Source organism: Lagenorhynchus albirostris, chromosome 15 (assembly GCF_949774975.1).
Source record: "Lagenorhynchus albirostris chromosome 15, mLagAlb1.1, whole genome shotgun sequence".
NCBI lineage: Eukaryota > Metazoa > Chordata > Mammalia > Artiodactyla > Delphinidae > Lagenorhynchus > Lagenorhynchus albirostris.
Window position 1 is genome coordinate 45,738,983 of NC_083109.1, and position 13,645 is coordinate 45,752,627.

Sequence of the window (13,645 nt, forward strand, 5' to 3'; positions counted from 1 at the left end):
TGCAAAGTGGGACATCAGCATAAATGCTATCACTGATAACTAACCAAACAAGCCTTAACAAGCGCTTGAGAAATTCCTTAAAATGCACACAAATGAAGGATCGTTAAGTGTCCTGTGTAAAACACTTGTCATTCTCAATTCTCCCTACCACCCCCTCCCCAGCTAGTAATTCAAGCCACACTGTGGTAAGGTGCCCACATCATCTTCACACACACATATTACATACCAGGAAAGTCGTTTTGCTTAACAAAGGCAGGAGCTTGCTGCATCAGTTGAGGCCTAATGAACTATTAATTTTAGGGTTTTTTGTTTGTTTAGCTATAAATAATAGTGTACCACATTAGGTTATTACATAATCAATTACTGGCAATATTCATAACAGTTCCTAATATGCTTGCAAATAACATTTCTGTACAACCTGAAGGTAAATGTGATGTGTCTCCCATCACAATTCCCTTTCTATGGAGGATTCTGAAATGGACCCCCTTCCCCATGTTGCCACTCAGAGCGCTTCACTAGTTTAAATTATAACATGAATATGTGTAGTCCTTCAAGGTCATAATGTAGGCTAAGGACTTGTTTAGTCATATAAACTCCACTAAATATATAATGAAGTCATAATTTTACTGCTTTTAACAATAAACTTCTACAATTTAACAGCGCTTCAAAATTCTGAATTAAAAAAAAAATCTCCACAGAAAAAAGACTTAAGAAAGAAATGTATTTCCAAAAGGTCCTAAAAGAATTATAATGTACAACCAGTTTGCATCTCCTAAGTGAATAAGAATTTTACCTCGTGTAACAGCAGAAGGCTCCTTTAAAGGGACGTGCTCCCCTAAAGGAGGCAGGGGAGGCGCTGAACTAGGGTCCGAAGTCACAGGCGTCCCCAGCTCTGCTGCCCAACCCAGAGGCAGGAGGGTTAAGCTTTCGACTCCTGACTTGGAAAAATGAGGTGACTGGACTGAACTTCCTCCAGAACTTCTTCTAGTTGCAAGTGTGCCTTCCTTTCAAAAATATTCATCATTTAGTTGGCCCAGTGTCCCCTTCACACTAGCAGCATAAATAGTCTCAATCTACTGAACCTACCAATAGCATCTGTAGAGATCTCGGGCTGAGAGTATGCAAAGTCATATTCTACAAATTGATTCTAAAGAACTGTAACAAAATTCTCTCAAAAGACAAGATGATTACTTTCTTGTAAAGTGAACTGAGACTTGTAAGAATACACCCAAAAAGCGTGGAAAAAAAAGATTTTTCTTAGCTGGCAGAAGATTTTTCTCAGCTGGCAGAACAAAGGGACACATGGCAAGAACCTGAGTTAGAAAATTAATATTCGAAGCACTGCAAAAGGCTGTAGGCGACACCAGGTAAGCAATTTAAAAACCACTTCACATCACCACAGGTGCCAACTCCAGGAATAGCACACATTCTGAATCACGGCATTCAGATCCTGTTCTCTGGCAAGCGTTTGATTAAAGAGCATGTAAATACTGGCCAGGGTGTCAAATGGCTGGGGGACAAACAGACTGAGGCAAACAGACCTCAGGCTTAAATGCTGCTAAAAGTAGATGCTATAAAGAGAAGGAAATAAAGCTTACATTTACTGAATTTGTCTAGGAATTATTATACTCACTCAATGTATAGCTGTTTAAATTTAGTTTAAAAAAAAAAGTGGGAAATTAGATAGGAAAGATTTCTTTCCATGAAGATAGAGAACAGATGAATCAAGACCGAAAACTCCCAAAAGGAATAAAGATAACAGCTGAAAAGGTGAAATATTACTTTCAGCTTCTAGAACATTACCATTTATTTTGAGAGATCTAGTTTCTATTGAACTAAAAAGCAATACCCTAAGGATAAACATGTTTTGGTGACAGACCATATTTGTGCTAAATATCAGATTGCTGTGATTAAAGGGGCTTTTGGTCTGAAAATTCTTCAGCATCATCAAAGGATAACCTATTTAGTGAGGCAGATACTCACCCCGTATACATTTTTAATGAGGGATCCAAGTTCGACTGAGCTACTCTATCAGTAACTTATCCACAGATGTTTAAGGAAACCAAAACCAAAACCAAAACCAAACCAAACCATGGAGTCCCAAGAGGCACGGTTCCATTCAAAGTGACCAGTAAGCTTTCCATGCCACAGTCCCCGCTGCATCACCTGTCTCCCGCCGCGATCATCACGTCTGGGTGCATACCCGCCCGGCCCGGCGAGCATCTGGTACTGGTTTGGCTGGAAGGCTGCGTTTGGGGTTTGGAGCATCCGGTTCCATGGCAGCAGAGGTTCGGCCCCAACGCCTCTGTGGAAAAGCATCATGTTTGCATTAAAACTCAGAAGCCTAAAATCTGGCAGGTATCATCATCTCCAAATCTGAGGACAATCCAATCTGCCTGGATTTGTCGTAAGGGATATGTAGTATCAGAGTGGCCTTTATGTCCCTCACAGTGAGTGTTGTTTAACATGTTTCAGGAAGTATCAGCATTTATTTAAAAGGATGTTTAAACTCAATTGAATCAGAAAGGTCTGACTTAAAAAAAATTTTGTTCACCTTCAACTGTCAAGTTTTCTTTTTAGTCACTTAAAGTTTTGGACCCAAGATCACCAAGTTGGCTACATTTTAAGATGCTATCCAGGGCTTCCCTGGTGGCGCAGTGGTTGAGAGTCCGCCTGCCAATGCAGGGGACACGGGTTCATGCCCCGGTCCGGGAAGATCCCACATGCCGCGGAGCAACTGGGCCCGTGAGCCATGGCCGCTGAGCCTGCGCGTCTGGAGCCTGTGCTCCGCAACGGGAGAGGCCACAACAGTGAGAGGCCCGCGTACCGCAAAAAAAAGAAAAATAATAATAATAAGATGCTATCCAAAGAGTAAACATGTACAAGACAGGAGAATGAGGCTTTATTTTAAAAAATGTCCAGGCTGGTTCTTGGAGTCCATTCTTTCTAGTTAATTGCACACTGCAAATGAATTCTTACTGCTGAGTATTTTGAATCTAGGGTAGGGGACTTGGCTGTTTTTTCCCATCCATTATTCTGCTCAATATGTCAGAAGGTCTGATCAGGAGGAAACCTTTTCAAGTTCTATTGATGCAGCTTTCAATTGACCACGGTGACCTAGCAACATGAGCACTAATTGGCATGGGCTGACTGGCATTTGGTGTACAGTTTACATGGGAACACAGATTCAACAGCTATTATAACCCAGTTTGCTGGCCCAGATTATGGTCAAAAGAAATGTTTTAATGTGTCTTCAAGTGCCTATTTTAACTTTGCAGATACAAAGCAACAGGTATGATGTATTAAATCATAACAATTTAAAACTGTCACATAAACAATGTAGCAAAGATTACCCTCTAAAAGCAATCACCATGTATGACATAACTTTCTTGAGGCATTTTCCTCAACTTCCAGTTTATAGAACAGTCACTACAAAGAATAAACAGTAGCAAAATTCTCCAGTATATTTTAGCATTAGAAGCTTTGGGGCCATTACAGATGTTGGGAGGAATTATAAGCAAACTTTAAATTTGCTAAAGCACTGACTAGCTGGTATTAGCTATAACTGATCAGCTTATGAATTTCACTTCCTAGGTCTTAGGGGGAAAAGCCCAAAGCTGGGCTCACTGTGTAATGCATTCTTCTCACAGCTATTCAAGCTTGAATCCATCCTCTCTACCCCCCACTCTCCTCCCTTCACTTGGAGCTTGCCTGTTTTGTTTTGTTTTGTTTTTCAAACACCAAAGATAATTATTTTTGTGTGATGGCTCTAAGAACAGCTCTTTTAAGAACTCTAGAAAGGCCAATGCTATTCTTCACAGTTCGTGGTGAAATCAGGACTCTAATAATATAATTTTCTGTGAGTCAAAATAAAATGAAAAATCTGTACCTCAGAGAGAATATGCATATATTCAGGGCTTTTAATTATTTTTTGGATTCATTAATACAACTATATTTTAGTGAGAAGGCCTCATCTATTTAGCAAGAACAGCTCCATATGTAGAGAACATATGGTCTCTTCCACTCTCTGCAGGACTGAGGGGTTGAGGTTTGTGCTGTGACCAAGGAGGCTCATCAAAACTGAGCATGCAAAACCCACTTGCATTAAGTGCAACTCACACATTGTATTAACTGTGATCATTTTTTCTTTACAGTTTTATAATGCTAAAACTCACTCAACTGAGTTTCAGGAAAATCTGCTGGTATGGATAAAATACATTATAAATGCAATTTTACATTATTTTATGATTTAAAAATAGGTTAGGAACAAAGCCACAATTTAAAAGCACAAAGTTCTCCTTTTTGTTTGAAATGATTACTTGAAATGTTTTTGACAAAAATATTTATAAAAATAATTTAATTAAAATTAAATGGAAAGAGCAAGTAAGAGGGACATGTACTACTCTCTTTTGCTTGTTAGTGGCAGAAAGGCCTTTATTTTACACAAGTTTATCATTTTTCTACACTGTACTAATTATATTAGTTTGCAAATACTTACAAACTGAAATTTACCCTGGAAAATACATTTTAAATCTGGGATGGAAGCGCTGAGGCTGACACATTTTAACTTTTTAAAATCAGTAGCCATCGATTGAGGCAACTTAACTGAGGCATTTGGCATCATGAATAGCAACAATATTCTTAAGTTTCTAAATTACTGCTCTGGAAAGTAGCTGGTAATGTGACATAACTACATACTACCACTGGGGTATCTTTATGTGTATGTGTCTCTGTGTGTGTGTGTGTCTGTGTGTGTGTGTGTCTGTGTGTTTGTGTGTGTGTGTGTGTGTGTATGTGGCAAATCAGCTTTGAGCTTAGCACCCATTTAAGTTAAAAACTAAATGGATAAAAAAACCTTGCATACGGCCAGAAAAGAGAATGCTCCACTGGCAAAGACACAGACAACAGGGCAGAAACTCAGGTGAGGAGGAGGCACATGCTGGACCTCACTCACCATCAACACAATGATCGCTAGGTTGTCTGTGTGTGGGGAGAAGAAGGTGGGGGCAGGGATGCGCCCAGTGTATTTTTAAGTGAAATGAATATATGAATTATATATACTATTTCAAAGTAGGAATTAATTCAAGAAACAGTGTAGTTTATTAAAAAAAAAAGTACACTCAAAATTTTCTTCTCTAATAGGGTTTTCAACCAAACACTCAAAACTGTGCAGTGGAAAAGTACTAAACTAATCATCAGTAAAACCTGGTTCTAGGAAGAATTCTACTTACCAGTTGTGACATCTCAGCAAAGTCAAAGTGACTATGAGTTTGTATTTTCTCCTCTATGTCTTATAAGGTCAGAAAGGTTAGACTGACACGTGCTATAGAAACGAGTGATGTACTGTATTTGCTAAGAGGCTGGCTAATAGTGAAGTTTAGGAGGCTGAATTCAAACTTTGTTTTCTTTATGAATAAATGGTGTGTGTCTTAAATGACCATGATTTAAGACATAAGAAAGAATTATATTACGCTCACACGTAACTTCTGCTCTACAGCATGATTTTAGTTTCTGACTAAAACTAAACCAAAAACATCCACAAAATATGTCCCAGATCTGTTGGGTTCACAGAGTCAGTCCAGAAGATACCAACTTGGCTAGGGCAGAACAAAAAAAACCGATGGATGTCAGGACACAAGGTGATAATCTTAGGGAAACAATGTGTAGAGGGAAGGAAAGCTTTAGGACTGAAGAAAGGGTGCCTTGAAAGTGGAAGGGGCTCCTTTTCTTCTGTGAAGTCCCTGTGGCATTATGGAATATGATGCTTAGAATCAGTTTTCTGATGAGTTTCGCTTGAGTGAAAAGTTTCTTAGTAAAGGATGGTGAGGAAGAGAGACCTCAGATAAGCTACTGAATTGTGTGCCTCAGTTTCCTCATCTGTAAAAATAACATCCGCTTCAAAGGGTCGCTAAGAGGAATAAGCGAACTTGCGTTTCTAAAAGCATGTTAGCACAGTGCTGGCACTCCCAAGCACATGATAATACTGGCGATTATTAATAATATGGGAAAAAGGCAAGCAACAAAGTGGAGAAACCAAATCTTAGGATCAAACTTGACAAACGTAATGGAGAAAGACAGTTATTAAAATGAGATCGGTGTGAATGTGGTAATATGTAATTTAGAAAAAATTTACCCCTCACTCATTTAATCTGTTTGACAATGGTGCTACTCTGAGGATGCTGAAGTGGTACATACCATGTGCCTTGAGCACTTACACTGAAAACAAAACATAAACACAGGCAGTAGCAGTTATTTTAAATTAAAATGCAGCTTGCACTAAGTAGCTGATACTATTAATAAACAATTGAATAACATAATTTCTTTTATCTTCTCGAAGAAAATAATGAAATGAGGTTTTGGAGTCTCTAAAGAAAGACCTTTCTTAAAGGGGGTAGAGGTTATAACCCTGTTCAAATAACAACACTTCATTCATTTCAGATGTGAACAGCTCAGACTGCTAAAACGGCAGAAGAGAGGCAAACAAAACAGATCAGAACTGGGAAGGCAAAGAAGGAAGCCATATTATGTGGGGGCTTAAACTCGTCTTAGCATTTACTGGTGCTGGCAAGACCAGCATGAGACGACAGACTTTAAAGCTGCCCTTAAAAAATTATTCTTCAGATGTTAATATAATTATTCATAACACGCCCGGCTGCCTTGTCGTGCAGAGACCACCTGACTTCAGAGAGCACAACTTATCAATGAAAGAACACATGTCAAACATCCCTTGTTATTAAACCATGTCACATTCCTCCTCGTCCGTGGTACTTATTAGACTGCAGATCCCATAATCCTCTTCTGAGTCCCTTCTGCATTTAATTCAGTTCAGTCTTAAGTAGTTAAAGAAACTGTTTTCAGTGGCAACTAATAACTACTGACCTACAGTGACACTGCACTACAATAGGCCTGTCAGCCCTGAAAAAGTTGTACCAAAGAAGCTGATTAGGACTTCAAGAGGTTTGCAGCAAGAATCAATGGTTGGTCTGTACTGATGCTGCACTGCCGGCACAGAAATGATAAAAGTGGAACTCCATTAGTTATGCCTCATTAAGCTGCACAACACTTCTAAAAAGAAATTTGTTTAGCCTGACCAAAACCTAATACAACTTTAAGCTCTCTGTGTTGCATTTTTCAGGGCACCTCAAAAGCATCAATAAAATAAAGGCCAAGAACCAAGAAAAGCAGGAAAGTATACAGGCATGAATCTTTTACTTCAACATGTTAACCATCTATTTTCCTAAAGAAAGGGCACAAGAGAAACTATTTAGAGGGAAGAAAGTACATTTCATACCCCAGAGAAAGCCCAAACTTCAAATGCTGACGTGAAAAGTTACTGCAAAGTCATATTTGCTTTAATATTACCTGTCAAATCTTTGCTGCTGGAAAAGGGGAGGAGGACCTCGCCAGGAATCCTGGGGCCTCATATCTGGAAGATAAACAGGAAAGGGTTGAACAGGAGATTTTTTATTTTTTGAAAAGTAATCACTATTCAGCTACCCACATATATTATAATTAAAAATTCTTGAAAAAAGTTGAGACTGAATATAAATTAAATAACTAGCATAATTACACACGCTGGAAATGTAAAAAGATATGAAACCAACAGGGTCAGTAAATCTGTTAAATTAGTTCTCCTTTGATAACAAAACATAGTTTTAGAAGCCTTGGTCATTAAACTCACGTTTCTCTCTCCCTCACTATCTGTGTATATAAAGCTATACATGTGTTTTACATTTCTATTTTAAACGCTGTGCAAAACGATGGTATTTTGGTTTCATCCGTAAATACAAACTGAACGAATAGTAACTTTAATAGAAATCCTAAAATTTGCCCCCGAAATGTGTAAACTGGAAAGAACGCTGACTTACCTAGCTGTGCTAACATGAAGCAGACAGTACACAATCTCTCGAACACAGGTCAGAAGACATGTTCATAAAGGGACTGCCCACTTCCCTATTGTTTTCTGAGAGTCAAACCTCTTCCCCTAACAGAAGCTAAGCTGGGAACATCGAACGAATTACAAGGAATAGTTAAGTGGCTGCTGGTCCTCTGTGTAAATGGGATGAAGGGCACCCCCAGCACAGTCGGCAGGTTGGTATCAACCAACCACCATTCCAGTCCCCAGTCTCAGTCATCTCAGCCACCTTCCGGCAGGGTCTGAGTGTGACCTAATTAAAACAGCTGTTCCAGGAGTTGTCTAATGAGGTCTCCACATGAGGACAGTAACCTCCTCCAGACTCCCAAGGCCCAAGGACAACAAGGCTTACCATAATGTATTCAGGCTCACATTTTAATGGAAACACAAACTAGAAACATGCTTTTCGAAATTACTTTCTTAAAGGAAAGAAGAAATGAAAGCTTATCTCTGGTTACCAACCAAAAAAATGCAATCTGGGTTTACTTGGGGGCGGGGGGGGGGCGGAGAAAAGAAGAAAGAAAAGTAGAATTGTGCTTTAAAACCCCCTGCAAAGGAGAATCTGGAACAAGTAAAGCACCTGGCTGTTCACAAAGGTTCCAGCATGAAACACCCAGCTGTTGCTGCTCTGGAAGCAACACAGTCGAGGTACTGGCCCCAAGAAAGCCTCCTAGATGGACAACCCACCCCAGGGGAGCCACCCCAGCCCCTGGCCCAACGATCAGTGCACGCGCGAGGCCTTCACCACCATCACTTCCAAGCAGAATTCCATTCTGAACTGAAAGAAAGGTGGCATCCCTAGTCAATCTGCATTAAGTCCCCCTTTTATCTCTTAAAAACCAAATTAGTAGCGGTCAAACTGAGAATAATGCTGAGGAGGTTTCCCGTTGGTCATTAGATATTCAGAACCTGAATGGAAACTCAGGAAGCTCATTGCCACACAATCCACAGGAAACAGGGCCAGGATCCCTAGTCTGGGGGCAGAATAACTTCTGAATCACTATGCAGACTGTACACCACCAGAAAATCTAAATCGGAGGAGGGAAAACCAGAAATTCTTACAAGACAGCAAACCCCCTGTGCAGTTTACTTCTATAGAGAAACTTAAAATACACTATACGATTTTCAATGAGTTATGAGAAAGCAATCTACCGAAAGTAAAACCAACATTTTGGCCACTTTTCCTGAGGATTACTTTGTTAAACTTGTAGTCCGTAACTATTCAGATACTGCACAAAACTTAGGTCAGTGAAAATTGGTTAAAATGTTCCCAGAAGTATTATATTTTAGTGTCTTATTATAAAAAACTAGCTAATATAGCAAAGGTCAAAAGAAATACAGTAAATTTCATTTGGACGCCTGTCTAGCTCTGTACTTCACATGTCCCAGAATCACTGTGGTCACCCTGGAAACATGCCTCTTTTTAACATAAAAACTTAATTCCATGATTCTGGTTGCATGGTGTCTCTTTATATATGATGTCATCACAGAACACACTCTCCATGGTACTAATAAAAGCTTCCACACAGGATTCCTAATAAATATCAAATTGAATGAAGATAATAAAAAAACACATTTACATTAAGAAAAGCCTTCAGAAATGTTTATCCTAATGTTTTATGAAAAATAAAGTCAGGGAAAAAGCTGGTATATTTCCTCCCAGGAACAGTATTAAGTGGAGGGAAAGTCCTCACCATCAGGAAATACATGTTCACTAGATCCAAATACGCTGCGTGTTAGATTAAGCACACCAGTATTTCTAAGTAGAATTGGAATGTAATGTTCACTAAGTGTAAATGCTTTTTTTGGAGAGGGGGAGCCCTTCTCAGTAGTCTAATTGTATACCTGTAAATGTCTAGAAAAACAGCCAGAGCTCCTATCCCACCAATTCTGGTATGCCAGGTGCTGCCCACTCTGTTTTGCTTTCACTATTTCTCACCTCCAGGACAACTTTTTTTTTCCCATACAACAAACTCAGCACATGCAAAAACTATAGTTTTTTGTTAAAAACCTAAACAAATTGTGTTAAGACTTTAAAATATCTCTTGCTTTCAACCCAAGAAGAAAAATAAAAAGGACTGAAGACAAATTTCAAGGCTACCTTTAAACAAATCTCTTCATGTGGCTCTGAGCAATATATATGGCCCTTAAGTGTTCATAAAGCAGAAATTATTTCCTGGCTGAGAAGTAGAATGTAAAACAAACTTATTACCATTCATTTGTATGGCTCTAAAAGAAGATCCATTTGAGAGGGAGAAGAAAAAAATCTGAGATAGTGAATTGCACTTCACAAAGGTACAAGCAAGAGAGAGAGAAAAAAAATGACAGCTAATTTTTTCCTGTGGTCTTTAAAAACATATCCCTTTTCTAGAGCTCTACAGCCACAGAAACCAAGGCTTCACCAATAGCTCCTCAAGTGACAATTTACCTAATCAGCGTAGCAATCATGGAAAAGATTCCATGTTTACTGATTGCACTAATCAAAAATCACTTTTCAAATGCAGCTAATTGACAAGTTTACCGACTGAAATGAAGAGAAGTGACATGTCACGTTCTCCAGGTTGCAGAAGCGAACGCTTTATTCATGCTGAGCACTTGGGGCTGCACTTGACTCTGACAAGTTCCCAGTACCCGGACAATCACCCGTCAGCCAAAAACTGACACATCAAAGACTGACAGTGAGAAATGCCTGCAGCAGACACTCAACAGAGCTGGAAGTATGACCAATGGCTCTCCTTGATTTAACTCTGCCCCACATGAAAAACCAGCTATGATATTGATACTACAAATATTTTAAAAGACTGACTAAACAGTTTAGATCTCAATTTTACTAAAACTATTTCCAAACAAATTTTTTTTTTTTTTTGCGGTACGCGGGCCTCTCCCGTTGCGGAGCACAGGCTCCGGACGCGCAAGCTCAGCGGCCATGGCTCACGGGCCCAGCCGCTCCGCGGCATGTGGGATCTTCCCGGACCGGGGCACGAACCCGTGTCCCCTGCATCGGCAGGCGGACTCCCAACCACTGCGCCACTAGGGAAGCCCTCTAAACAAATTTTGAAGTTCAAAATTCTATAAAGAGGAATGCTGATCTTTTATCATTGAATACTTTCACAGTATCTACTATGTGCCAGGTACTGTTTCAAGTACTTAATAACTTAAACTCACTTACTGTGAATATTTTGTGAGATGGGTGTTCTCTGTATCATTTTAGACATGAGGAAAGGGAGTACTGACAAAAGCCTGCCTGAGGTCACAAGGCTAATAAGGGTGGAGGGAAAGCCAGGACCACCCCCCCCAACACACTATGCTGCTCCATGGTTCACGTGCACTTGTGCTGTCAGCTGAGGTGACTCTTCATGTTATTTTATGTCAGAAGGACCAGGAGAGCTGCCTCCTCAACCAGGAGGCTCAGAAGCTCAGGGTCTCAAGAAGGCAAGACTGGGTATCTCTGCAAACTACTTTCAATATTTCCAAAGTTTAGAATTCACATGACTACACCCACCCAATTAAGACAGGAAGGAAAAATAAACATACTTTATTAACACATGCACTTCAGGAGTAAGCATCTTGACAAACACAGATTCATGGGGAGAAAATAAAAGATCTTGGGTAAAACATCTGGAATCACTGCTTTTTTTTAATACAATTTTTACATTCACTTTATTAGTAATTTAATGTGGAAACAGTTAAACATTAGAAAATAATCCTTTTTGACATCTGACATTTTTTTTTTGAAAATCCATAATTACTTTTTTTGTTTTGTTAGTTCATTTGTATCCATTTTTATTTTTTTAATTTTTTTGAATTTCATTTTATTTTTTTTAATACAACAGGTTCTTATTAGTTATCTATTTTATACATATTAGTGTATATATGTCAATCCCAATCTCCCAATTCATCCCACCACAACCCCCCGCCCCGGAATCACTGCTCTTCTTAAAAGGGTAATACTACCTTAAAACACTTTGTATTCAAAAAAGATATGTAAATATAAATGTAAACGTAAGGGATCAGATACAAATTAGAAGAGAAAATACACAGAGAGAGATGAATGGATAGATGGATCAACGGATGGATGGATGGACTGGTTGGCATATACGTAAAGATTAGGTCTGTCTGCATAAATATGAAATCTAGAGGTCACAAGAGACCATGAAATAAATATGCCAGAAAAATATTAATGACAGTAAACTTAAAAAAAAAAAAGAAAGAAAGAAAAGAAAAGAAAAACCAAATCTTCTGTTGAGCCACATGTAAAGAGTATTGGGGAAAACATCCCAGAACATGGAATTTCCTTTCTTGACAGTTGGCAGCATTTGTCTGTGCTTATCATACAACTGTGACCAGTTTACTACCATGCAACAACTATTCTAGATTAGGCCGATTATTTCTCCAACACATCTCTTACAAAGGTATCAGGGAATACTGTGTCAAATGACATGGCTGCCTTCTAGGAAATCCAATCTCACAACCCCAGGCTTTTCTACTTTCTCGTATAACCAAGGGCAATTAGAAATCTTTAACCTATCGCAATCCTGCTTAAACTTTTACACTTCTGGCTTATACGGATATGATTCCCAATTTCCTCTCTCCTGAGCAGGTATCAGATCCTTATCGCTACCTCCAGGCAGATGGCATCAATGTCTTCAGGCATTTCAACTTCCATACAAATCAGAACTATCATGTTCTTCCATCTTCCTCCAACCTCCTGTGCTTCCAAACTCTCTAGTCCCCCAGGTGCCCTCAGTGCACAAGGAGCCTCATCTGGAATCTTCTCTCTCCTGCACTTCGCACGTTCAACTATGCAGTCCTTTAGTGCCTCCATTCCCACCTTCTCCACTTGGAATCCACTTCGCCACAGATCAGTCCAGACTTTCACCATCTCTCCCTAAACAGAACCACCACCAAGTCTTTCCACAAGCAAGTTGTGGTTCTAGAAACGAGATGTAACTGCACATTTTTTTGCTTTAAAAAGTTTTTAAAAACTCTTGCCAAAAAAGAGATAGAAGAATTCAGTGGTTTGTGTGAGTCTAAGGATTAAGACATGACAACAAGCTCACAGTAACCCTTATTAGAGAACAAAAATGTAGGAAACACTTTCTAACTTGTTTTATGAGGCCAGACATGTGAAGAAAGCTATAAACTAATCTTTCATAACATAGAGATGAAAAAATAACCCACACTATACTGACACACGCACACAAAATTGATATATCACAAACAATTAGGCTTATTCCAGTAATGCCAGGTTAGCTTAACAGTCAAAAATCAATCTGTGTACATTCACCATGTAACAGAAGGAAAAGAACAAACAAACATTATCATCTCAAGAAATGGAGGAAAAGCATTTGATAAAATTCAATACCCACTAGAAACAAGGAATAGAAGGAAACTCCTTCTATAAATGAAAAAACTATAGCAAATATCATATTTAATGGTGAAATATTACAAGTTTTCCCCTTAAGACTGGGAATGAAACAAGGATGCCCACCATCACCACTTACACTGACTCACACTGGAGGTCCCAGGCAGTGCAATAAAACAAAAAGACCAAAAGACATCGAGATTAGAAAATGAATATACAGAACTGTCACAACTCACAGAGGACATGACTGAGTAGGGAAAAAATCCAAAAGAACACACAAACTTTTGGAATACACGAATTTTAGTGAAGTTGTCGGATAAAGTCAATATTTAAAAATCAACTCTTTATATATACAAGCAACAGGA

General features: G+C 39.0%; 1 protein-coding gene across 2 annotated transcripts in view; it reads right to left on the reverse strand.

Annotated features, from left to right (window-relative positions):
• XRN2 (5'-3' exoribonuclease 2) overlaps window positions 1–13,645 on the reverse strand; it is an 80,070-nt gene that overhangs the window by 723 nt on the left and 65,702 nt on the right. For both annotated transcript variants that reach the window (XM_060125274.1, XM_060125273.1), the window contains 2 exons: window positions 7,363–7,426; window positions 2,167–2,305 (listed from right to left, as the gene is read on the reverse strand). In XM_060125274.1, coding sequence (XP_059981257.1) covers window positions 2,167–2,305; window positions 7,363–7,426 — 203 coding nt within the window. The remainder of the gene's footprint in view (window positions 1–2,166; window positions 2,306–7,362; window positions 7,427–13,645) is intronic.